Here is a 27,272-nt window from a genome sequence, read left to right as displayed (position 1 = left end):
TGCAGATTACATCTTCGGCGGGTTGCAGAGCAGAGGTCCTCCTGCCTATGAGACCCTAGTGTCCCTCATCACAGGCTGTTCATCGGACCATTGTCACCGTCACCAGGTCACCAGAGGTGACCTTCACTCATGAAGCGTTTCTCTGTGGCGAATTCCCAACTTGTGGGCCCTTCGCCACCCTGACTTCTTCCCGAAGCCTCCAAAGTGACAAGACGTGGCTCTGGGCGGCCAGCTGTGTGGGCAGGACACGAAGGCACTGAGCTGCAGTGACCACACGGGGGCCTGGCCCGTATCAGGACTGAAGTGCTGGGGATCCCAACCCCAGATACTGGAGTCCCTCGGTCTGCGATAGGCATTGTCTTCTTAAAGCTTCCGTCTTCCGAGGTGCTGTATAGCCCGAGGCTGGGCAGATGCCAGCTCTGATTCTGACTGTGGCTCTGTTTCTTCTGTTGGGAATGGCACCTGTCTTCTGTCCCTATGTCCCCCGCCCCCCAGGAGCTGAGCCAGAATGAAATGTCACCTCGATAAGGTCCGCTTAGGTCGTCAGGTTAAAGGCATAGTGAATACCAGGGGCAACACCGGAGCCGTCAGAAGCACCAAATAGTCGCCCACAACCGGCCTTGCTCAGAGAGCTCCTGTCCCCAAACTATGGAACTCGGTCTGCAGGGACGTCTGCTGCGGGGAGCCCAGGAATGCTTGTCACTCTGACACCGATACAAGCGACCTGAAAGGCTGCTTCTCATGACAATCGCACTGGGTGAGGTTTCCCGGAGAAAAGTCCCACAAGTGGGCTGGACACCATTTAACGCTTGGTCTGTTCCGACAGGTCACACTCACTGCTGCCTCCTGAGGGGGGCAGGGGGTTGAAAAGGAGAGAAGCAAGACACACACAGACACACACATGCACAGACATACACACACACACACAGACACATACACATGCACACAAGCAGACACACATGCACACACACACCCTGGGGAGGTGATGGGCCCAGGGCGTGTGTCAACGCCGGCAGGAATGTGTGCGCGCTTGCCTCATGGCCGTGTCCTGCCACGCGGGCAGGCCAGCACTTGTCGCAAAGTGACAAGGCTTCTGCTTGACAGACACGCATGACGGCACACTGCAGGGTCTGTCACATTGTTGGAAGAATCCCTCAGTCTGCAGGCAGCTGTGTTGGAGCACGCAGGGCTCCGACGGGGCTGGGTTCAGAAAGCAGCCCTGTGCGTGCGGAATCGAGGGTCCCGGGTCCCCACTCAGACCAAGGCCGTGGCTCTGAGGGTGGCGGGAGGCGCCCTGTCCTGCTGGCAGGGCTTCCTACAGCCTCGGGGACCAGTCAGGCCCACCGCCTTCTTGGTCTTCCTGGACATCTCAATAAAGGGCGGAAGTTGAGTGAAGAATGCTATGAATCTGATTTTCAAGAATCAATTTAGCATATTCACGTGCAAGTGTCTTCTTCTGATTTTAATGGAAAGATTGTGGGATTTAAACTTGGAAGAGCCAGCTCCACATCCTGGACCCTCACGTACAAGGGCCCAGCCTTCACTATTTGGTATGCGCTTATGACAGTTCTGGGCTTATGAAATGGTCTCTTCCAAAACTGCGATGCTTTCTAAACACAGACAACTCACCTTCCCAAGCACGCGCAGTTGTGAGAAATTTGCTGGGATTCATTTATTTATTTGCTAATTTATTCTAAGACAAATACAAACAAAAGAGAAAAAGGAGTCGATGTCCAGAAAGATCTTGGTGCACTTTGTAACGTTACCCACTTAGGAAAACACCAGCACTGTTTCAGGGCCCAGCAAGGTCTCCTCCCCTGCCCCCAAGGACGGGGGAAGCATATGAAAACGTCATGATAAGCTGGCTTTGGCGAATAAAAGCTTTAGACATGAGAAGTGTTTTCATCTCACCTGTGCTTTCCCTATATTCGTTTTCATTTAACTAAAAAGTTCCTTTGCATAGTCCAACTTTGTATTCACAACCCACTAGATGAAGTCCTAGGCTCTTGGCTTTTGAAGCCTAACTGGTCATAGTTCACCTGTCCTAAAATCCCCTAGATTAGCAACACAAGTTCTTCTAGCTTTAGGAACAGTACATTTAAGAACAGCTTCAACAGACCTGGCTCCGTGTGAATAGAGTCCACCATCTCTTAGCTACATGCTTCACGCGAGGCAGGCGAGCTCATCACGCCTCAGTTTCCTCATTTGTAAAATGAGGATAGTAACCGTAACACCTAATTTATAGTGTCACTGAGGAGTGACTGAAACAACATATGAACAGCAGGGTGTGGAGCAACTGGAACTCTCGGACACCTTGCTGGGAAGGCAAAAGGGCAGAGCATCCTTGGAAAACAGTTCAGCAGTGTCTTCAAAAGTTAAAAATACACTTCCCGTAGGAGCCAGCAACCCCATTCACAAGTATTTACCCGACAGAAATAAACACGTGTCCACACAGACCTTGTACGTGAACGTTTGTAGCAGCAACATTCACATCTGTCCCAAAGGAAACATCCTGGTGACCTTCAGCTGCTGATGTACCCACAGGACGGGGTGCGACCCAGTGACACACGGACCACAGACACGGAGAACGTGGTGGATCTCGGCCGCTGTCGTGTGAAAGAAGCCAAACACAAGACTCCAAATGAAAGACTCCCTTTCTATGACATTCAAAAGAGAAAAGGCTAAAGTGTCCCAAAAAAGTGGCAGAGGTACTCTGCAATGGGGCAGGAGAGAACTAGCTCTCCCAGGTGACAGAACCGCTCTTGGTGACGGGCACACAGCTATGTCTGACGCCAAAACTCATCAAATTGGAACTGAGAGTGAGTGATTTTTACTTCTAATAAAGTGCACCTCATTAAAGCTGGGAGGAGGGCAAGTGTGGTACCTGCCCCCAAGCAAACTGTTATGTCTCCCCCTTTAGTTGTCACTTAGAATTACAACCCCGTCCTAGCTGTGTTAATGCTGCCTGCCACCCAAGCCACGCTGACCTGACCTCAGGCTTAAGTGCTGCTTTTCCCCTTCAAGTCCTTCTGACAGAGATTGCCCCCTTTTTACTACTTACCTACCCGCCCCCGGCCAAAAGGCAGTGAGATTGTAAATAGCATGCAGGAGTGCCAAGCGTTATTACTCTTGTTTTCAACTAGGACCACGGCGCTACAGGAGCACCCCTGGCCCGCCGAGGTTCAATCGCGGATGCAGAGCCGTGGGTACAGGAACCGCGAAGATGGGGACGGACTCTAAGTTATGCTCGATTTCCGACCGCACAGGGGCTCGGCGCACTTAGCCCCAGTGTTGTTCAAGGGTCAACAGTATACAGATAGTACAGTTCTTTGTTTGCTAAGTGACTAGTAATAAAGTAAAAAAAAAAAAAAAAACTCCAGAAACCTATTTAATCTTAAAAAGTAGTTAAAAGGCCAGTGACGCTATATCCCTACCCTCTCCTTATGTTCACAGAGCACACAGATGCTCGCGCTTCCATGCTCAGGAGACAGGCTCCCTCCCCAGGGCCTCGGTCCTCTGCCAGTGGGACTCTCCCCAGTGTCTGGAATGGGGCAGGTGCTGGGCACCCGCGTCCAACAGGAGGAACCAACCAAAGAAGGTGGAGAGAAGCAGAGGGCACACAAGTGGGGACCTGAGGCTCAGGGTGAAGAAAAACTGTGGTTGTTTCACTCAACATTTCTTGGGGTTACTAATTAATAGTGTTTTGTAACATCACATGCCGACGCCTTCTTCTGTACACACCCGAAGCCTAATTTCTCTTTCCCGTTCTGGGTGATGGAGCCATAAGGCAGAGGGCAGAGTCAGGCTCTGAGACACAGTGCTGGCTGCACCCTGGGCATTGGGCTGGTTCTTGATGATGGTGGGCTGGTCAGTGGCGGGGGGAGGGGGCCTGGTGGCAGAATGGGGGCCTGTCACTCTAATCCCGAGCCTGTTCTGACTGGGGCCACGGCTCGAGGTGGTGAGCAGAGCCCAGCGCCCTCAGCCCCGCGCTCTGAAACCCAAGACGACGCCGTTCTTCCCTGCACAGCGGCGTGGAGCGTTTGGTGGGTGTTATGACTTGTCTGGTTCCCAGAGAAGGAGGAATCCTGCCAAATATTTGTAATCTATGCTGCTGTGTGCAGGCAGGGAAGCCACACCCAGAGGCCAGTGCATGGCTGCAGAATGAAAGTGTTCCTGCTTGAAGGCCAGATGGAAACGTCGGTCCAGGGGAGGAAGCTGGGGAGCCTGGGCCTTGGTTCTCTGCAAGACGTTTTCTCCTTAGGCTCTAGTAGACGCGCACCTTTCTCCAGCCTCTCTGAATAATCACTGTATTCTTCTCTGTGAGTGTGGTCATTGCAGACAATATTTGCATCTCTTCAAAGCATCTAGGTAGATAGGTCCTGATTCATTTGTATTTATGTCAAGAGCCAAAATGGACTGCACTTATCTGCGAATGGTCTTCTCTCTCCCTCTGAGTAAAGCACTTTGTCGTGTTTTCTAAGGCAGCACTGGGTGAACGCTGGGAGGTATGATCGGAGTCAACCTTGGGGCTGGGCTCCTCTGCATTTCAGGGCTGGCTTCACTATCCAGAAGGGTTAAAACCACTCACCATCTGAGGAATCAGTAAGGTAAGGACCAAACACATTAATGGATCATCCCAGGATGCAAGCCAGTTTTTTTAATGAGGTTTTTTTAAAGTTAGTAAAGCTGAAATTTATTTTTTTATAGTCAGATAATAGCTACCAGCAGCGCCATCTGTTGAAACACTGCAAAACTTCATTTCATCTATCCCAGTGAATATCTATTTTAAGTAAAGAAAGAGAAAAATGTTTGGGATCAAGGGTAGAAATGGAAGTTTATGGGGTTTAGTCCATTTAGTCCCCAGTTTCAGGCAAAATCACAACTATGATTACTTCCCAGACGAGAGGAAAAGGCTGCGTGGAAAGCCCTCACCTCACCAGCACCCTCCCCGCCTGCTTGAGGACACAGTCCCTCCCACCATGGAGAATCACGTGCTCAAGCCTCGCCCCCAGGCCTGCTCTGCTGGGGACAGCAGGAACAGGCAGACACAGTCTCTCGCTTCTCAGGATGACTGGGTGTCAGGGCTGGAATGGCCCAGGTGCCCACCCTGCAGGAAAGGGGACAGGGCCCGGGCTCCAGGTCTGGACCTTGCCCAAGGTCAGACAGGCGGTGAGTATCAAGGTCATGACCAGAATTCAGGCCCCAGGTGTTCTGAATTTCAGCCCACACCTCCTTGCATTGCGCTGCAGGCCTGTCCCTCCATGGTGAGCAGGGGCTGGAATCAACTCATCCGTTCGCCAGGCAGTCTGGGGGCAACTGGGTCAGGTGCTGGCCAGGCGCTTGGGAGAGAGGCAGTGGACGGGGCCGCAGTGTGGGCTGCTGCTTAGTCGAGGTTCCTGGGACAGAGCGACACGGACACGGGGACCGAGGGCGGGAGGGAGCCAGTCCTGCTCTCCAGCTCCCTGGTGGCCTGGTCTGTGTGTCCCTGGGGAGCCTGAAGGGTCAGGAGGTGAAGGGCTGGGAGGGCCAGGGGCCTAGCTCAGTGAGGCGGGGGAGGGCGGATCACGGGGAGCCTTAGGGGCTATGGGCGGACTTGGGGTTCCCGTCTGAGCAGGTGGAGCCCCAGGGAGGGCTCAAGGGAGCAGTCACATGACCTCGCTTCGTATCAAGTGTCGCTCAGGCTGTTGTCCTGAGACTGAGCCGGAGGGCAGGGGTGGTGTGCCTGAGGATGCTGCAGGGGTCCCGGCAGAAAGCTCGCGGCTCGGCGGGAGAAGATGGCGGGGTTGGATCCTGGGTGCACACGTCCATGGAAAGGAGACTGAACAGCCTTTGTTGATGCAGGAGAAGTGGGTGCGAGAGAATGAGAGGCTTCAGCACAGACAACCACCACGTTTGTTGACACCCACCACGTGTCAGCTGTACTACACCTCATTTCGGAGGTGTACACAGATTTGGGGGGTAGTGTTTCTTCCAACTTCGGGTATCCACCCAAGGAACATGAATTTATTTAAAAAAAAACAACTCAGCTCTCGACATACACACATGACAGGACGTCATGATAGGACTTTGACAAACTGTCACTTGCCCTGGAGATCACCTACAGCCAGCGCTGGAGAACCCGTATTTTCACGGTTGCTGCGGTTAGATGACTTTCTTGCTCTGAGGGCTGCATGGAGAAATGAGGCTCTCTCGTCAGCGCCAGGGGCCGTCACAGGCTGAACAGCTCACGCCAGATACGTGTCTGGAACCACTGAGGACACCCAGGAGGAAAGGCTGGCGTGGGCCCGCGTGTCACCTGGGCTGGGCTGGCTGCAAACACAGGCAGGTGTGCCTCTCACGGGGTTGTGCCCTACGCCCAGCCTTTGCACACATGAGCGAGAGCCCGTAATCACCTCAGTGCAGGCCTCTGACACGACTCTGTGATGAGCTCTTGAAAGCTTTCACTGGTGATGAGAAAGTGGTTTCTACCGTCTGAATGAACTGTCTCTTGACTAACACCATCCGGCAGTGGAGCAGTCAGGGACGTGCCCCGAGTCACAGCTGGCGTGGAACGGAAGGGAAGCAGGACTGAACAACTACACCCACCACTCTGAATCAGAGACGTTAGCGTCTTGTGATATGGACACTGGGTATTGGGAGTAAACATGTTTCTGGCAACCCGGGCAGGTGAACTTGTAAGTCCCGCATCCAGCCCTGCACCGCCGCCATGCAAATCTCCTTCCTTTTCCTCTTCTACTCCATTCCTGGGGTTTCTGTCCCTTGTGCCTTTCCACTGCCTACAAGCTACCGGAACACGGGATCTGTACGCTCCAGTGTCCTGCCACTAGGGGCTTCCTAAATACCTTCTGAAAAACGAATATAGTTAAATTAGAGCCAGGATCTCCTTAAGTCAGGTGGACCTTACCTGGCCTAATGAATGAATACTCAAGGCTTCAAACTGCACAGAGAGCAGAGGGAAAATGGGCAGGAATGAACAGAACAAGACCAGAAAGGAGACGGCTTTTGTTAAGCAAAGTGAAACAGTTGCACATTTACATATACAAAAGCTTCTTCTAAAGGAATCACCTTGAAGCCTCCTGTTGCTTATGCAGGCCTTGGTTCAAAATATTCCTGGAATGTCTACAGGGCAGGTCAGGGAACCCAATTTACGTGCTTTGCTTTAACAACTTTCTAAGGCTCATAATTCACAAGTACAAAGACCTGCATCCTTATCTCTGTCCCATGTGTGTCACAATGCCTATAACACGTTCTCCTTGTCCCTGGTTTGTGCTATTTGATTATGAGGCCCCCCTGTGATGTTTTCTCCCTGTTTCTTGCGCTTGGGGTTTGCTGAGCTTTTTGGATCTGTGTGTTTATAGTTTTCATGAAATTTGGAAAAATTTTATCCATCATCTCTTCACGCACCTCTTCTGTTCTCCCCTCTTTGCCGGGTCCCCGATTACGTGTACGTTTGGGGACCTGAAGTTGTCGCACAGAACTGACACTCTGTTCATTTCCTGGAAAATTCTTCTTTTGTGTCTCGTCTCACATGGTCTCCAGGGGCACTGAGCTCTTCCTTCGCAGTGCAGTCGACCCTTTATTCCATCGGATGTAATTTTTGTGTTGGACACGGCAGATTTCATCTCTACGAGTCCAACCGTCTTCTTCGTATCTTCCCTCTAACTTTTTTAACATATGGAGCAGTGTTCTAAAAATGGGCTTAATGCTCCCTGCCACTAATTTCAACATCTGGGTCAGTTCTAGGCTGGTGTTGATAGATTCTTTTCCTCTTCATTATAGGACATATTTTCCTGCTTCTTTGCAAACTTGGTGATTTTTGGTTGGATTCCATCCATTGTGAAATTCACCTTGCTGAGGCGGTTAATATTTCTGCATTGTTACAAATACTCCTGAACTTTATTCTGGGACACAGTTAACTTACCTGGAAACAGGGTGGTCCTTTTGGATCTTCCTTTTAAGATCTGTTAGGCAGGTCTGGAGCAGCGCCCACGGCAGGGCCAGTAAATCCCCACTACAGAGGCAAGATCCTCGGACACTCCAGCCTACGTCTGTGGACGGTGCCCTCCTCCAGCCCGGCTGGAGGCGGCAGGCTCTGTGCCCGGCCCCGTGTGAACGTCTGGTGCGCCAACCCTTTTGGGTGGTTCTTCCCAGCCTCGGGTCGTTTCCTCACACGCGTGTGCTGGTCAGTTCTCCCCTGCACACGCCGGGGGCCGTCTGAGCAGCTCTGTCCTGAGTCCTCCTGCCGGCCGGCCTCCCTGAGTTCTTCTCTCTGTCCTCGAGACCCAGGGAGTCTGCCGGCTTCTACCGACCCTGTCCCCTTGCTGTGTCTTGGAAGCCCTCGCAGGGCAGTGAGCCGGGCACGTAAGGGGCTCACTTCACTTGTTTCCCGTTCCTCGGGGTAGTGTCCTTGCTGCCTGACGTCCGGTGCCCCGAGAACCATTTTCCCATGTTTTGTGTTTTTGTTTTGCTTGTTCTGGACAGGAGGGAAAGTCTGGTCCCTGTTGCTCCATCTGGTCCGGATGTGGGCACCCCCCGTGCCTAGTTTTATTACCACTTGGCATGGCCATCAGCTGGACAAGGGTGGCTCTGGATGGCTTCTGACCGCTTCAGAGAAAATCCCGTAAAACTGCGGTGGATAAAGTTCTGACAGCAGCAAGCACAGCCACGGTCGGCTTCCCGCTCATCATTAACGGAGCAGGTACTACATGCCCCACAGGTGGGCTGTGTTTATGTCCACGGTCTCATTTTAATCTTTGTAACAACTTTACATAGTGAATACTATGGTTCCCCTTTTAAGTATAAAAAAAACGAGACTTGCCCGAGGCAATGTAGCTGGTTAGCGACACGGGGGCGGGGGGGGGGGGATGCTGAAAGCCAGCTCGTCTGAAGCCCAAGCCTGTGCTCTGCTCACTGATCTCCCACATGTACTAACAAGAAGGCCACGGGCCACCAGAAATGTCCGGGAACAAGGACGGGATCATGAAAACAAGTAAGTGTGCATGATGGCCTGACAATGCAGAATGACAACAATTACCCTGTTTCACTGATTCTAAGGGGTCGCTGGCTGTAAGGGGCACCATTACATCCCCGAGAAAGAAAAAACCTGCCCATTAAACTATGACATAGTGTTTTAAATGTTCAATTTACGTTTTAAATGTTAAAAAATCATTTTAAGATTGTTAAAATTAAAATTTTAACAAAAAATTGAATTTAAATAAAACTGAAAGACTCAGATTTAATGTTCTTTAGGGTCACATACAGTCATCTGGATCTCAATATTAGAGTTGTTAAAGTTTTACAAAATGCATGTTAAAACTACTTAGTTAGTGCACTGTCAGTTACTGGTACCTGCTGCCTGCCATTGCTACACTGACCCAACCACACTAAGAGGGCGGCCTCACAGTCTGCACTGTGAGGAAACTGAGGCTCAGAGACATCAGTAGCACATCCAAGGTCACACAGCTGGTAAACGGTGGTGTCGGGTTTTGTTATTTCTACCTGACATGCTTGTTTGAAATAAATCCATCTTACTACATTATGTGTTTTCCTGCTGGCACGTCAGCCCTGTGTATGTGTGCATGGGTGTGTCAACACACAGGTGTCCCCAGGGGGCCGAGGGAGGGAGCCAGGTGTAGAGATGGACAGCAGTGGAGACAGGGTCAGTGAGCGTGGGCAGGGTGAAAGGTCTCATCCGCCCACAACCCAGTGAGTGAGCAACTATGCCACAGATGTTACACATACTCAGAAAAAGCCTGAAGAGTATTTACTGTGGCAGTAAACCAGCTTTTAAATTAGAACATACATCCGTTCAAATGAAAAACATCTACTGCCTCTGTAGACTCCCACTTAGTTTGAGTGTGTTAAAGACACACAAGCTCTGCTTGGTGAGCACAAGTGTCGAAGCTGCTGGATTAGAGGACGCCCCTTTAACCACCTTGCAGGGAGGATCCACTCCGGGGCACCACTTCTTTTGGTTCCCTTGTTACTTCTGTCCATAGAAAGATTCACACTTCTTTCTATGAATAAATTAAAAAACCCCAAACTGGACTTCCCTCGTGGCACAGTGGTTAAGAATCCACCTGCCAATGCAGGGGACACGGGTTCGAGCCCTGGTCTGAGAAGATCCCACATGCCGTGGAGCAACTAAGCCCATGTGCCACAACTACTGAGCCTGCGCTCTAGAGCCGGCGCGCCACAACTACTGAGCCCACGTGCCACAACTACTGAGCCTGTGCTCTAGAGCCCGCGAGCCACAACTGCTGAGCCCACGTGCCACAACTACTGAAGCCCGCGCGCCTAGAGCCCATGCTCCATAACAAGAAGCCACCGCAATGAGAAGCCCACGCACCGCAACAAAGAGTAGCCCCCGCTCGCCGCAACTAGAGAAAGCCCGCGCGTAGCAATGAAGACCCAATGCAGCCATAAACAAATAAATAACTAAATAAATGTATTTTAAAAACCCCAAACTTTCCTGAAGGTAAAAGTGAGGGGTTGGTCACTCACTGTGAAGGACAGTGGTAGTGACCACGAAGCCTCCAGACACCACCAGTCCGTGGGAGAAGAGCAGGAAGGTGGGCCGCTGTGTGGCAGCCTCGCTTCTGCTACGGGCTACAACTTCTACAGGGAGTTACCTCCGACACCAACGGATCTCTGCGCCTCCTGCAAAAACGCTGAACCCACGAAGGCTTTGAAATAGAACAGAACATAACTCCCTTTGGGACCTCACATCAATAATATTCTCCCCTAAATCACAGATGTGTTGATGCAGAGACTGCTAAAATCCCAGCCCAGCAGTGGGATGTTTTTAGTACGAACGTCTCAATTACGTTTCCTATTTCAGAAGAATAAGAGGCTGAGCTTTGCAGGCAGGTATCACTCAAGTCCCAAGAGCCCCTGCTTCTCCCATGCGGCCCAGAAACATAGGGTAGCACGTGCCCAGCCCTTCCTGTGGAAGGACGTACCGGAGCCACCCTGGACGCGTCTGGGAAGCCGAGTCAATGTCCGAGGCGGCTAGGTCCCCCCAGTCTCCCCAGAATGTCCCGTTTCAGCATTACGAGAACCCCCTCAGTTCTGTACCAACTAGGATGGCTGGTCACCCTATCAGTCAGACTCAACTAGGAATGAAACAGAAAACGTAAAACCGACGTCTTAGACGTTATTCCTAAACACAAAACAAGGCCACAACCGGGATGTCTGCAGCCCTGCGTCCTCAGCCAGTGGTTCTCCAAGTGTGGTCCCCAGACGAACAGCAGCAGTAGCGTCTACGAGCCTGTTAGAGAACCGAGGGTGGAGACCCCAGGCCGGGGCCGGTGCGTCACACGGCGGGGTGACAAGGCCCAGGAGTCTGGGTGTTCAAAGCCCTCTGTGTGCTTCTGACGCGCCAGCAAGGTTGAGGACCCCTGGTCTAGACCGTAAGTGGGCGGCAGATGAGATGCCAAGGAAGACGAAAACAGGAAAGCTCACCAGAGAGCTCTTCTCTCGCAAGTTATCACGTATGTCCACTTCTGATGACTCAAGGTGACCTGGGAAAACACTGCGACCCCACGTCTCCAAAAAGTAACACACTGACAAGGGCGGCTTCAGGGGCAGTTCACACGTGTCACACCTTCCATGGCCACGTGTGAATCTTTCTTACGCTCGAAAAAGGAAAGGGTGCAGGAGAGAGGCTTCTCCCGGGCCCAGTGCACCAGAGCCCAGCCCCCTCTCCCCGGCTGGTGCTCCGGGCATGGCTCCAGTCACGGCAGCCTCCCGGGACCTCAGAGCCCTGGCCGGCGCCTGGACCTAGGAAACTGCGTCCTGCCGCTCTGCGTCTGCATGCGCGTGCACGCACGTACGGGCACTGCAGGGTCTGCACCAGACACGCGTGTGCAGTCCCTGGAGCGGGTGGGCAACCCCTGGGCAGTCAGAACTCAGATCGCCTCCGTGCAAACTCGCTTCCCCAAGATGCCCCCCGCCTTTGCGTGCGTCACGAGGGGACCCTCCCTGCAAGCAAGTTCAGCAGAGGCTCTCTGCGGTTTCCAGAAAGAGCTGAGTATTTTGTGGTGGCTTCTTTTCTCTCTGGGGACCTGGCTCATTAGAAAAGTGCACAAAATCACTGACCTCCTGACGGTCAGGAGGTGAGCAGACTCAGGACTGCTGCTCTGAGGCCAGCGGACGGCTCCAGATGGACGAGGAGGTGCCACCAGCGCGCACGCGCGGCGGGGGAAGGGCAGGGGCTGCACTCCAGGCCCGGGACACGTGGGCGCGGCCTGGGGACGCGGGGAGGGGCCCCGGCTTCCTCCGCCGCAGGGGTGCCTATTTCCTCAGGAAGAGCTGGAGAGGTTACTCCTCAGGATGGTGAAAGCTGTCTTGTCACCTGGCCAAAGGGAAATTCCAAGAGCCACTGGGAATCGCGGGCACACACCCCTCACAGCTGCGGACACGGAGGGTGACGACTCCCAACCTCCATTTTCACACAAAACCGCGTGTGCAGCTCAGCGGCAGGGCCTTTAAAACCATTAATCCCATGTGCTCCACAGGCCCCACCAACTGTAACTTACTCTCCACGTGTAACTAAACAGCACACACCCAGGCTGTGTTGGGGAGAGAAGGGTGGACACCTCCATCGAGGAGTCAGCCGGGGCAGAAACGAACAGGAGACTGTGTACCAGGCTGGAAAAACGAGCCTGGGAGTTTATGTTTTAAGAATGGAAAGAAAAATAAAGGAAATGGGAGCAGGGGAAAGGACAGGACGCCAGAGGCATGGGGTGAAAGGACCCAGGGAGGGCCCGGGTCAGCCGGGAGGGTCTCCGGGAAGGGCTGGAGCCGGGAGGCGGGCTGGAGGGGCCGCAGAACAAACCCCCCCGAGGCCGGGCTCCACGCAGCCCGAGGGCCCTCTCAGGGCTCCGGGGCGCGGTCTCGGGGCTCCGGGGCGCGGGGCTGGCTGCTCCCGGAGGCCTCCGACGGCGTCCCCGCCGTTTCCAGCTTCTGGAGCCGCCCGCGTTCCCGGGCTGCTGGCCCTTCCTCACATCGCGGGGACCCACCGCCTCCATCTTCAGGTCCCTCGTGATGATAGTTGGGGGCCACCCAGACGTCCAGGGGCACCTCCTGTCTCACGACCCTGAACTTGATCACCTTCAAAGTGCCTTTGCCGCCACAGGTCCCAGGACTGGTACAGGGACGTGTTCAGGAGACCCCATTCTGTCTGCTGCACAGACTGGGGGCAACGCAGCTTCAGCACAGGGTCCTCTGCTGATGGAAAACCGGCCCCAAGTTAGATCCTTCTGCATGCTTTTCTACAAGGGAGGCCATCAAATGTATAAACTTCCCCCGAAACTGGATCTCCTGGTTTATCTATTTTGTCCATCTCTTCAAGACTCTCCTTGGGAAGCTAGCGTTTAATTTGAAATACTTTGTATTTGACCATGTGGCAGAAGTTTTACCACGTACAGAAGTGCAGGAAAGAGAGTATTTCTTTAAGGAAACGTCTTCCTGCTCCTGCTGATTTATCTGAATATGACATTCCTTTCATTATGTAAGAAAACTTCTCTTTTATTCTCAACTACTCTTGAAAGTTTTTATTTTTATTTTGAATTTAATTGCTCTGTTTGCCGGAAAACATCAGCAATCCTTTCAATTCCTTTTCATATATTCAGAAAAGTCATCAGAAGAAAATTGAAAACTAAGAATTTCATGTTCAGAGCAAACGTAGCTCCCAGTGTCACTAACAACAGCTCCAGGGCTGGTGGGGGGTGGGGGGCGTTGGGGGGGGGAGTCTGGAGTAAGCGGCATAAACTACCAATTATTAGTTTGTGCCTCCGAGGGGGGTGCGGATCTGCAATCGTTTGGCTCCTACGCCCGCTGAACAGAGTCAGAAGCTGCACAGGAAGGGCCCTGCAGCACATTTGTGATTCTCATGTGTGGCTGTAGGAAAGGCTGAGGTAAAGACACTCAGTATCAGGGACACGGATTCGAGGAGGAAAACTGCAGCGTCACAGGACAGCAGCCTCTCTGTTCGGCGCTCTGCAGATTTGAGCCCCTCTGTGTGACTAACAGTTGGCATGGCAGGCAGAGGTGCTGGCGGGAAACTCGCCGCAGCCCCTCCTGTCCACCTGAGGTCACTGGACTCCAGGCACCTACGTGTCCCGGACACAAAACTCCATCCCAGCCCTGTCTGAAATCAGAGACCATTTCTGTACTTTAAAGATGACAGAGAGGGCTTCCCTGGTGGCTCAGTGGTTGAGAGTCCGCCTGCCGATGCAGGGGACGCGGGTTCGTGCCCCGGTCTGGGAGGATCCCACATGCTGCGGAGCGGCTGGGCCCGTGAGCCATGGCCGCTGAGCCTGCGCCTCCAGAGCCTGTGCTCCGCAACGGGAGAGGCCACAACAGAGAGAGGCCCGCGTACCGCAAAAAAAAAAAAAAAAAAAAAAAAAATGACTGAGACACAGTGACAGGAGACAAGGAGAGGGGTCGGCCTCACCTTCTCCTGTCCAGAAGTCAGAACAGCCAAGTACACCGCCAGGAAAACTGGCCGCGGCCCTGTACAGGTAGGGCACACGCGGGAGGGGCCCAGGGGTGCCTGCTTTGGGAAGCTCCGTGGGACCGACGGTGCAGCAACTGCGGCACCCCTCCCCACACTCACTGTCCCCTTCCTCGTCCCCCCAATCCCCCCTCTCCCCATCCTGGACAGCGGGCCCACTGTTCTACCCAAAAGGGCCAACGATGCCACGCTCCGGGTTAGAATTACCCAACGCACCCAATTCACATAGATTGTGTGTTGTTCAAAAGCACAGGTGACCCTCGTTTCGTTTTGACTGTCTCGGTGTTTTCATCCCACGGAGGATGACGTACACGGGCGGGCAGTCCCGTCCTCCAGACTCTCAGGCCCAAGCAGCAGTGCTGGCTGCGGCGTCCCCAGGCACTGAGGTGACTTCCAAACCGGAAGACAGGCCGGTGCCATTTAAGGATAAATATTCAAATTTAGGAGAACTGAATCCTATGTCATTTTCTCATACGTGCTTTGTGATGACAAAACTAAGAATAGAGTAATTTATTCCATTCTATTTTCTTACATTAGGCCATCAAAGCTAAGGGGCTGGGCAGAAGTCTTCTCATTTTAAAATTATACATAAATACTAATTATAAGTAACGAATAAATTTATTGATAAATAAATGTCTTCCTTTCCATCTCTCTATAAATGTTTCTTCCTTTTCTGTAAGCTTAAAGTAAATTCCTTAAAGTGAGTTATTTTTGCTTGCTGATGATGGGCATGACAAGTAACTGTATTTGCGGCAAAATGTGTTCCGATTCTAAGAGAAACAGTTCTTCCAAAGCGGCTAAAAGCTGATTCCCAACATAGGAGTTGGCGTTTTTGTGGGATGTGATGTTACGAGACCTCAGGTGCCCAGATGCTGAGATGGGGCGTGACAGGCCCTTCTTCCTGGACACGGCTCTCTGGGCGTCGCGGGAACTGGACCCCACATGGGACCGGGGAGATTCTGGAGAAAGCTGTCACGGTCCACGTGGTCACAGCCGTTTCTCAGCAGTGACCGACACAAGCCCAGATTCCGTCCACCAGAGGAGCCCGGCCTGACTCTGTCGGACAGCCGAGCGCCGGGGCTTCCCCACGGGCAGTGCTGTTGGTCAGGTCTGCTCCGGAACTTGGTTTTCAGGTCCACGTTAAGGACTCGGAGTATCACAGTTCTCTTCTCCTTTTCTTCACCTTTGACACAGGCTTCTGGTACAAACGCGTTTAAGCCCACGGTCATCCCACACAAGAGATGCGTTTCTGGATGTCGCTGTGCCTGACGTCCTAAGGCCCCGTCGACCGCACTGATCACCTGTCATTCATCTGCAACGGTGACAGGACTCGGCAGACACGACCGCAAGACCAGACACGGCTCTCGACTCTAACAAGGGGACACATCTGCCAAGGGGACAAGTTCAGCTCTGACACCCAGGCTTCCCACCCCTCGTTCTCACTGGAGGCCCTGTGGGAACACTGGCCTCTTTCCTGTGAGGTCTGTGGCAATCATGCTCCTTTTTTCCCACTTTCAGGTGAAGAATGCCCGTCAGTGAACACTGGGGGAAGCCCCCCCTGCAGGCCGGCCGTCAGAGCACAGCCGAGGTCAACCTCTGGGCTGCACGAGCCTGGGACTTCCACCCGCTGCTCTCTCACCTGTGTGGCTGCGATCATCCTGCTTGTACATTTTTCAGTACTGCTTCTTTCACTCAGCATTTCAGCTCAAACTTTTTCCTTGGTTATTCCACGGTCTGAATGAAGCCAGCCTTCAACGGCTCCATTGCGTTGTGTCCACTTGAAGCTTTGTGCACAATTATTCTGCATGACTGGACACTAGGGTCTACAGTCTCTGAACCCTGAGAACGTAACGTTAGAGGCAAACACTCAGGTCCGTAGCTCAGGGAGGGCGAGAAGGCATTTGGCATCTCTTACTAGTTCCTGGCTCATAACCTTCCAAAGTCTCTTGCTGTCAACTGAACTGGGCATGGAAACGTTTATAACTGGTGGTTTGTGGATAAGAGAGTAGTATTTTAGCAGTTAAGTGGATCTCAAGTTTCAGTCCCTCTCAAATGCTGTTTACCCAAAATTTCAATATTATTACTGGCTGGGAAGAGGAGGAATTATAAGCACAGCCCCACGTGCCACCAGAACCACATCTCTGCTAGCCATGCTTTTACGTGACTTGAAGAAAGCAAAGCCCAGTCATAAGGTTTCGAGGCCAAAACGCGGGCTGAACAGACTGTGATCTGAAAAAGCACCTGTCTTCCTGCCCACCTGCTGCGTCAAGGATCCTGGGTCTCAGAAGCGGGGGAAGATGCTTGAGGACACGTAGCCGAGAGGAGTCAGGCGCGGACGGCTTCCCGGGGCCTCTCTTCCTGGCCTCACAGGAGGCCCCGCACGCCGGCCACACACGGCCGCCTCTGTCCTTCCCCACTGCCCGCTCGAAGCGCCCGGATCTGGGACTCAGAACGTGCACCTCCACCGAGAAACAACTCTACCTGCAGTCACGAGGTGTGGCTAAAGTATTTTGATTTGCATTTTAGACGTGTTACTGGGAAAACAGGCTTTGGTTGGTCGGGGCTGGTCCCCCGTATCACTTAAAACATGCTTTCTGGGAGGAAGATCCGTTACTGCACTGAGGACATCCTAAGACAGGCCGCACCCTCCCTACGCACACAGGTAAGTACACTTCTTACACATTTCCTGGAGTCAGGAAATGTATAAGCAACTGAAGTGAGAATAAACAAATCCATTCTCATCCGCTTTTAATGGCAGTGAGGAACTGTCCAGAAGCCCCGAGGGGGAAGGCCCGGTGCTCACCCGTCAGGCCTGGAGGCCACGGCCATGAGCCACTGGCCCACCAGGCCTGGACACATGGGGACAGAGGTGGCACCTTGTAAGCCTCCAGGCCAGGAAGCCTGTAGCTGCAGATGCCAGGTGTCCCCAGCGAGCGTCCAGGCTGCTCAGAGAAGGAAAGGCAGGTAAAGAGGGGGAGTCTGAGGAGGGGGCCTGCAGCGGGGACCCCTGTGGTCCACACAGCGACAGGGCGCAGGCTGGGCAGAGCTGAAGTGAAGTGTGACCCTAACAGCGAGGCAGTTTGGGTGTAAAGACCGTTCTCCATGGGAGGAAGCCCCATGGCATCAGATAAGGTGATAACGGGGCTCCGACTGTGGGAAAAGCAGGCTTGGTTTTCCCTCAAACTATGCCTGCTGTAAACTCCGCTAGAATATACTCCTGTTCAGTTAAATCTAGTAACGACTCTAAGAATCCCGAGGGCATGCTGAAGAAGGACCGGGCGGCCAGGTGGGCCCGTGGGGCCTTGAGAACATCCCTGGAGCCCAGGGAAGAGCCCGGGTACCCGAGAGAGCAAGAGGCCACGGCACTTACCTCCTCCTGGGCTGCATCTCACAGCTGGGAGGACCAGCAGGTCTGCTCAGAAAGACTTGTCTACAAGGTAAGTACAACGTGGGCCAGCCCCGCCCGGAAAGGACAGGTGACAGGGTGGGCGACGCGCTCCAGCAGGACCACCGCGACCCCTGGGCGGCCCGTACGCGGCTCACAGGCTGAGCCCTGCAGCGGATGGTCAGGTCTGTGTCCTCTGACCCCCCCCTTCCCCTGCCGCCATAAGCTGCCCTCGCAGAGGCTTGCACTGCTGCTTCCATCAGAGGAAAAAGGAGAAGGAGGGACTGATCAGGAATCTGTGTTGCAACCAGGCTTTAGAGCTGGGACGGAGGGTTTGCAGTCTGGGGGGAAGGAAAGAGTCGCTCCTCTCAGCGGAAGTGGTCTTTCGCTGAAACCTGCCCAGCTCGACGGGGGCCAGGCCCTCCAGAGTGAGATGGCACATCACACAACAGCTTCTGGCTCCCCCGTGGAATTACCCCTGGAAATAGTCAGTAAACTTACCTGCGTATATAAAACGATAACCTAAAACCCATACAAGCTCACAAGGTAAATGACTTCCGATCTTAAAAGATCATTTTCACGTTGCCTGAGTCCCCAGAGTCTGAGCCCGTGCTCAGCGGCAGGTATCCCAGGACTCACCACCTGTCAACACGTCCCTGTGGTGGCCGGGCTCTCACTTCCTCGCCTTCAAGTCGACTTTGTCTCTAAACCGTGCTGATACCCCGCCCCTCCCGCAACACAGGGAGAGACATGTGCGTGCACAGACCTGACAAGCTGATCCACGTCACGGCTGAGACCACAGCAGACACATCACCACCCGGGAGAGGCAATCCATCAAGCTGACTGATCCAGTCCCTGAAGCGGCGAGCTGATGCCTGAGTTCCTCCTCCGCATCTATCTGTGGGGTTCCCTCACTCAGTCATCAGACACTCAGTGGCCACGTGCTCCGTACCCTGCACGGAATCAATGGGTCGTGGTCCCACAGACCTTCAGCCACCAGAGAACTGAGCATCCACCACAAAGCATCAAAAACATACGACTGCATAGACATGGCCCACGTTGACCCAGAGCTTCTTGAAGATGGGTCGGAAGGCCAAGGCTATCTGGGCACAGAATCTTGACTTTCAAACTTCCACTGTCAATTTAACTTTAATTGGTAAACGATCTTTTGAAATTGCCAAGTTCGGTGTGTGGGTCCTATGAATCTCCCCCCTGGAGGGTGAGAGCTCCCCATGGTCTGTGGGGTAGGGAAAGCCGTCTCGCTTTTCCAAAGCGCCCACTGAATTTGTGGGGGGCTTAGCTACAGATGCGTGAGGGGACGGCTACACATCATCAGTTCGTATAAAGTTCTAATCACTCAAAATGGGCATTTAGAAAATAAAACCCTATAAAGAATACTGGAGCCAAGCGAAAACTTGGGACCAGAGAGGAAAGGGCAGACTGGGCCGTTCAGTTTGACTTTCTCAGCGTGAAGACTGGAAAGGATCGATGCTTCCCTAAAATTACATTAAAAAAATGATGTATTCGAGCATTTTTCCCCTGGGGAGAACCAGCTTCCATGTGCTTCTCCACGAGGCTGAAGTGGGCATGGGGGACACAGCCTCCAAGTGCAGACCAGGCGCGCGGCTGCCCGGTCCCTGCAGGTCCAGAGCCCCCAGGCCACTCGCAGCTGCTCTGAGATGAGCCCTCGCAGACAGTTAGCTTCTGAGCAGCCTTCTGGAGACTGCAGGGCCCCCGGCCTGAGCCCTGCAGGCCAGGCGGCCCCCAGCTGCGCACGCCTGCCACTCTTGCCTGAGCACAGACCTCACTGTCACGTGGTCTCCGGCCACTTCTCTAAGGACACACGGACGCTCGCACACCCACGACGGCGCTGACCTTTATCCCAAAAGGAGAGCTTCGCTGGGAAGTAAGTGGAGAAAACCATTCGGCCACTGCTTGCACTGAACCCGCCCCATACGCAGCCTGCACGTTTGGGGGTATTCCTCGCAATTTTCACACATTCAGTCCACCTCGCTTATCTCTGTGCATTGGGTCTGTCTTCACCCGAGACTTTGGCCACCAACGCACCCCGGTCTCCACCCCTTAGGTGCCTTGGGGAAGTTGGAAAGTTCTTCAGCGGGACTCTATGCAGTGTGCCGGGCGCACAGGACCAGCTGGGTGGAGGGGTTGCTAACAGGGCTTCACAAACGCCATCGTGAGTGGCCAGGGTGATAGGATGTGCCAGCCGGCAGGCATCCGTCACCCACAGCAGGTGCCCTGCAAACCTGCGCCCGTCCCTCCCCCGCCTGAGTGCCGGCGGACACCTGACACGTGTCCTCTGTTTTAACTTCCAGGGCCGTGACCGACTCTGATTCTTTCCGACACCCAGAAATGGACTGTAGGACCGAGACAGGCACCTCCAAGAGGGGAGAGGCTCGGGGCTCCCGGCGGACGCAGGGGCTGCTGACTAACGCAGGCAGGTGAATCCAGAGTCCGGTCTGAGGAGTCTCCTTTGATAAAAATTGCAGCAGTTTACACTAATACGGTATCTTTGATCGTGCGATCTCAGGCTGCTTCACACACGCTCATTTCCCTTCCCAGTAGTCATCCTTCATTCAGAAGACAGGGAAACGGATGCTGAGTCAGGGGAACGTGAAGATGAAGCCAAAGGCGCCACTTTCAAATGCCGCCTTCTATCTTAACGCCTACGTATCTGACCCCAGTGTTTCCCCTCGCTGTTTCCTTTTGATGAATAAACTAAAACCACTGCCAGTGGTTTACATGAACAATACCTGTAAAAACCACACCCTGACCTACTGTCTACGTGATGGTCAGGGCACAAAATGTCACACAGACAGAAGATGCAGGAGAAATAATGATATCGTCGACTCACGTTTAAAATAAATACACACTTTACTTTTGAGCCTGGGATACAGACCATAAAGTATAAGGGTATCAGAAATGAAGTCCAGCTGCCTGGAAAAATTATAAAGATGAGGAAGGAAGACAGAAAAGAGGTTGAATTACTTAAAAATATAGAGCAACATCATGAAAAATGCAGACAAGGAAAGGAGAGTATTTCTAGTAGGCAGTGGATGGTCTGGTTTGGGTTTCAGCAGAGGTTGGGGACACAACAACCTAAACATCATTTAGCCAGGGTCAGGGAGGGCAGGCGAGGAGTGGGGCACCTGAGTCAGGAAGACTGACGTCAACCTAAGCATGTGTGCAAAGGTGTTCCTGCTGAAGAAAGCCGGAAGCCACGGCCGTGGCGTCTGTGTTTGCCCCAGAGTGATGAAGCTGTGAACACAAGACTGTGTAGGATCCAGACTCGGATGTGAGGCAGCTGGACGGGAAGAAACGTGACCTCGGTGGACATGCTCACTGGACAGGCAAAGGCTTTGTTTCATGTTTAGCCAGACAAACCCAATGTCAGGGGGGAAGTGCCGGCCTTTTGCTAAATATGTTAAAGACACCAAGAGTTAGCCCCGTGGCCTTGGCCACCACTGTCCTGATGGGACAAGCCGTCCTGGTTTTACTCCAGTGGGTGCTGAGCCGTCCTCACTCCCTCGGGGCCAGGGTGTGGTCGCCCAGCACCACGCAGTGACTGGGCCAGGCTCTCGCCGCCCATCCCAGGGCTGTTTGTTCCTGTCCCCACCCCTGGCTGCTCGGCCTCCCTGAGCAGCCGGGGGAGGAGATGACGCCAAGGGACCAGCAGCCACCCCACCTGTAGGGCAGCTGGGAGGGGCTGGTGCACGAAGAGAGTATGTCATATTCACCAACCCGAGGACAGACCACATCCACGGGCATGCACGCCACGTCCACGGGCCCCAGAACAGGCCCCACGTCCATGGGCATGTACGCCACATCCACTGGCCCCAGAACAGGCCCCACGTCCACGGGCATGTACGCCACGTCCACGGATGAGCCAGACTGTGAAAACGGCTCCTCTCTCACCTCAGCGGGTGGCACTCAGCACAAGGGCCTCATAGGAAAATCGCAACTGTTCTCACCCACATTCTCTCTCTTTTGTTTTTCCTATTGATCTGATCCACAAGCCGTTAGAATTCTGATTTCTTCACACTGTCACTGTACGTTAACATTATTAGCAAGAGAGCCATCCTCAGTGAGGTCAGTCCTCTTCATCTGGGAAATGTAATAGTAATAAAAACGGTATTTTGGTTACCTGTTTTGGACAGCATATCCAAAGCCTACTTCAATACATCTGACTGAAATTTTCACCAAAACAGGTGCACAAAGAGGAAGACACTGCAAGCCTAACCTTCCAAAGCTAAAACTAAATCGAATATTTCTCTTCAACATCTTAACGTGCCTTAGAGAAAACTCGACATATTTCCCCAAGTTCAACTGTGGTTTTAGAGGATCACAGTTGCCTCATTTCCTCCGCTGAACTATTTTCCAAAAATAATAGAAACAATCTGAACTTAAAATGTACCGTGGCTTCCTAATATCACTCTGCATAGAATTAATTTCATTCTCAACAAAAATCCCTGAAAAATAGGGAGACATTTCATTATAAAGTTGAAGAATATGTAAAAAAATGAATAAAAGTGTATTTAGATTGATCTTCTTGGAACGACTGTTAAGGACCCATGTTTATGAGATTAACAAATCCCTGTCTTAGGAGAGAAGGGTCCTCCCCTGTTCCCGACATTGTCCGTGAATCACAAAAGCTGCAAACTGTTTAAGAGTCAGTCTCCACCAAGAACCTTGTTTAACTTAACGGAACTGGTTAAGGGGACGCCTCAGAGTGTGACTGGTCAGTGGTCAGAAGACACCTGTCAAAGGACAGGTGGGTGATCTCGGAGGCAGAGGGACTCTGTAGGGCTTAAGGATGATTCCTGGTTGGTTGTGAGACTAACAGCAAGAGCAGGAAGGAAGGAAAAGAGGTCAAAATGCAGGAAGAAGAAGAGGGTGAGAAGAGAGGGGAGGAGGGCCGAGCGCTGCCCAGACAGCGGAGGGTGCACCGCGGGGGAGCCTGGGAGGGGCCCTGGCGCCAGCACCCCCATAGGGCCGGCGTCTCCACGGGAGACCACGTGGTCCCTGCACCACGTCTCTGTGGTGCCACTGCTTCATCCCCAACCCAGAACGCTCTCTGGGTCTCTTTTTAAGCCACAAATCTCCCCCAGATCCTACTGTTCTCGTGCCCTCGCCTGGTGCTCCCTCAGACATATGAGTGGTTGGACCTTGTCTGCAGTGGCCCAGGTGCACGTTCACTGTGTTTTTTGAGGGTGTGTCTGAAACTTTAAACTGACAGTTAACTAGAATCTTCCAACTCTTCCTCCTCCTCAAGGTGATTGATAATGCGTTTTCCACACAGCAGGAGACACTGTGGACCAGTTGGCAACGGGTCAAAGTGATTAATTCAGTGTTTTCTTCCAGTAGAGCCCTCTCCAGAAGGAGCACAGCTCTGTCAATGCCTTGATTTTAGTCCCGTGAAACTCAGTTCAGCTTCCGTCCTCTGCAACCGTAAGATAACGCGTTTGTGCAGTTTTCAGCTGCTTTGTGACCGTTTGTTGCAGCAGCAATGGGAAACCAACATAGATTTTCAGCTGTAAAAGTGATGTCCGGCTGCCTCTGAGAAGCAAGCACAGAGACGGGTTTTCGCAGGAAGATTTCCGCGGGAGGAAGACGGTGAGGGGGCAGGGAAGTGACGGAGGGTGGCTGGTCCCTAGCCCGTCAGCGATACCGAAGTTCCGGAGGTCGCCCCGGAACGTGCTGGATCCCGGGGCCTGGGACAGCCTCTGGGAACAGACTTTTGCAGAATCTGAGGGGAAACCCACCTCCTCACTTTCACCAGGACCATCGGCTCCACCATAGGATCAAGAAGCAGAGCTGGCCGCGCTCAACAGCAAATGACCTTTTCTGCCCGAAGCTGTGGGGGCCAAAAACCAAAGACATATTGAAAAACACGAAAACTGAAGAGCTCGAAGGAGGCCTTCAGATGTCTCCTGATAACTAATGATTTCACAGGCCTGTATGAGGCTGCTGACGGCGATAATTACAATGATGACGGTGATAAAAGCACCTTATACTCAGACGAGCCTTCCATCCTTACGAACCAAGATGCTTCGCATCCCGCCCTCCGGGGCACATCAGCTTGGAATCAGGTCTCTGCTTACCCCTGAAATGCAGTTTGCCTGAACTGAGGCAGGAATCACCTTCCAGTTCACGTCAGCTCTTTGGCATCAGCCGTTGAAACCTCTGAGGAGCCTCGAAGGCCGGGGCTCATGATGGGGGGCGGGGAGCCCTTCAGTCCGGCCCCGTGGCTCTTGGACACAAATGCTTCATACATGAATTCTTAACCAGTCTCCTCAGCCTGAGTTTCTGAGACTGACCTCCTGCATCCAAACCTGCCTGGCCGGGGACCAGTTCCTGCTCACGACCCCCTGCCCCAAATGCCCCTCTCAGGGCCTCAACTCACCTCACGTACACGTAGCCCCAAACCCGACTGCCTTCCTCTACACCAGGCCACCAGCGCCCCGAGGCCCTGAGGCCCCTGCCCCGCGAAGGGAGTCCTGTCCCCGGGTCCCCGACGGGGTGACGGCACCCCAGTTCCCACCACCTGTGCGTCACCATCTGATCTGGTCCCTGACCCTGAGCTCTCCATCTCTGCAGCGTCCTGTCGCCTGTCACTGTTCTGGCCGCCACCGCCTGGTCCAGTGAGTGCCCCACTGCTCCTGCCCCAGCCCAGCCTGCAGCTGCCGAGCCGTCCCCCGACCTGGGGGAGACTCACTGCCAGCTGAGGGCCTTCCCTCACCCACCTGCTACGAAGACTCACTTCCACGGTAGGAATTCAATAAACATTCCTTCTGAATTAAATCTCTAAGGCCTCAACCTTATAGGGCTACTCTATATGTGCTGATATACCTTCTGAGAAGCTGAAGGTAAATAAGAATTATATTTTAAATGTATGTGATGAATGCAATAAAGGATTCCTGTAACGAATCCTAAAAACTGCAGAATCTTTTAGTACCTGGGCACTGGCCCGTTTCTTAGTTTAGGACTGCATTACAAAATGCACAAACCGGATCTGGCTATTAGGTATAGGGCCTGCTTTGAACAGCGGCTGAGTGGAGCTGGGTGTTCACCAGCAGGCCAAGCACATCACGTGTGATTGTGCAGGAGGCCAAGCAGAGCTGCCGAGTTAGGAAGCAAGACCATCAGCTGTGGGGAGAAGCTCGGAGGCTTCCGACCACGGCAGTCAAGTGAGCGCTCAACTGTGCCAGCAGGTGTGACGGTGAGTGAACAGACCAGTCTGCCCTGAGCCAGGGTGTGGAAGCGAAGCCAGAGGAGGCCTCGAGGGAAGAGAAAGGCCAGTGCAGACAGACAGAGACGGAGCTCTGGGGAACCCACAATAGCTAGTGTCCACAAGTGAACACTGTGCTAGGAAAAACAATTAAACTTGCTAAGGAATTATGAGCCTTGTCGGACGCATAGAGCAGAACAGGTGGAAGAAGGAAACACAGATAGTGTTATCTATGAAATCTCCATGAAAAGGTTTCTGAATTACAGTTATTTCAGAAGATAATTATGGCTTGATAGAACGGGAACAGCACCGCTGATTTAAGAAACAAACAAACAGCAAATGGGGATTCCTAAAATTCTGGAATACAGATGCCAGTGGCCGGAGATGAGAGTGAAGAGGGAGTGGCTGGTCGCATCTCCCGGAGGAATTCTTTCCTGCGAGTGACCAGAGCCCCTGCAGGTAGCGGCTGAGCTGGGGAACAGATGGCTCTTCCTAAAGAAAGTAGCTGCAGAGGCTACAACACATTTCCAAGATGTTGGAATTTATGTTGTAGATGTCAAGAGGTCATTACTATGATTACAAATGAGGGTAGTCATTACCTGCTCAGCTTTTATGGAACAAAGGTACAGATTTTAGAGGAATTCCCTGTTGGTACAAGGAATGAAAGCATCTACGTTAAGGCCGCCAGGGAGATTTCTGGATGCAAACAAAAAAATTTTTGTTTAATAAAAAAATTAAAAAATAATTTTTTAATATAAGGGAAGGTATATAGTTATGTGTATTCACCGAGATATTTAAGTCTTTAATGGCATCCTTCTAATCTGGATCTAATCATAAACCCTTCAAGGAAAAACAGGAGGAAGTCGGGGGCATTATGGTCGGGACACAATTATTATTTCATTAGACGTAAACGCTCTTGAGGGGACAGGAGCCGAGGGAAGAGCCCAGGCTTTAGGAGGAATGTCACCCACCCTGGGGGTTCTGTACGGGGTCCTGTGAAGCACGGAGGCCACAATGTGGAAGAGCTGAGCCTCAGCTGGAGAGACTGAAACTACAGCTCTCTCGGTTAAGTTCAAGGAAGGAGAAGCGCAGGAAAGGCCAGCGTGATTTAAGGAGGGATAGAAAGATTAGTATGAGGAACCGAAGAAGGAGGCTTCCAGCACATGCACAGTGACGCAGAGATATACACTATCTGTGAAATACAGGCAGTAAGAAGTTCAGAGAATAATTACAAAAGCGGAGGCACTGTGTCAGCACTCCAGGCCGCTGCGCTCCGGCAGTCATAAAGGCAGAGCACGCTGGGCCTGCGAGTCGACGCTTACAAAACAAGGAGCCCGGCCTCTCCTCTTCCAGGTCCCAGGGCAGCGAGAGGGGCTCGCCCTTCACTGCTGTGTCTGCTCCCTCTCCGCCTGGCCCCCACCATCCAGACGAGGAACAAAGGAAAGCAGGGGCGTAGGGGTGGGATTAGAGCCCTGGAGGTCAGAAGGATGAGGACCCGGAGAGATGGGCGCTTCTGGCAGAGCCGGAGGAGACAGATCGTGGCGAAGGGAGGATCCAGTTTCCTGCTAAGGGCAGGGACGTGTGCGAGGGGGTGAGAACAGCTACGGGGTAAGAAGGGACCGTTTCAAGACCCCCAGTGTCCAGGGATGGCGCTGGGCGAAGCTCTAACTGGTATTTATACAAGTCCTCTGCTGACAGATCAGATTCCTGAGGTCTGGAAAGTGTTACCCAGCATTATTCTAAACAGGGTTATGAGATAGAACAAGCAATTATGGGCCATTTAACTTAACATCATTTACAGAAAAATATTAGGAAAAGTTTGCAGAGGGGACAACTCAACGAGCATATGGTAATTTGATTAGAAACAGGCCACATGTTTTTACTGAAGGAAGGTGTTGCTTTAACTAGCCTCTTGGCCTTCTTTGAAGTTACTGCTTTCCCAGCTCTAGATTTTAACTCAGGAATTTTTTCTAGTATCTATAAAGAATGCGAATAAACATTAAGTAAGCAAAGAAAGCAAAAACCAATCACAGCTGAGGACATTAGAAATACAATGGCAAGAAAAGCGAATGTTAAAGACAAATAATACAGCAAGGAAAAACTTAGCTCCATCACCCAGTAGA

At 52.7% G+C, this 27,272-nt stretch overlaps 1 protein-coding gene across 3 annotated transcripts in view; it reads right to left on the bottom strand.

The window, feature by feature from the left end:
• Positions 1-27,272, bottom strand: part of GMDS (GDP-mannose 4,6-dehydratase) — a 499,050-nt gene that overhangs the window by 36,228 nt on the left and 435,550 nt on the right. Inside the window, exon 10 of one of the 3 annotated variants that reach the window (XM_082638228.1) lies at positions 17,919-18,856. The exons of the other annotated variants lie outside the window; for them this stretch is intronic. Within the exon in view, the coding sequence (XP_082494354.1) occupies positions 18,815-18,856 (42 nt within the window). The 3' untranslated portion in view covers positions 17,919-18,814. Of the gene's footprint in view, positions 1-17,918; positions 18,857-27,272 lie in introns of those variants that run through there. 3 annotated transcript variants of the gene reach the window in all.

The sequence above is a fragment of the Mesoplodon mirus genome (assembly GCF_964341445.2).
Source record: "Mesoplodon mirus genome assembly, chromosome: 12".
Taxonomy (NCBI): domain Eukaryota; kingdom Metazoa; phylum Chordata; class Mammalia; order Artiodactyla; family Ziphiidae; genus Mesoplodon; species Mesoplodon mirus.
Note: the sequence above shows the minus strand (reverse complement) of the source record. Positions and strands in the feature narration are given on the sequence as shown.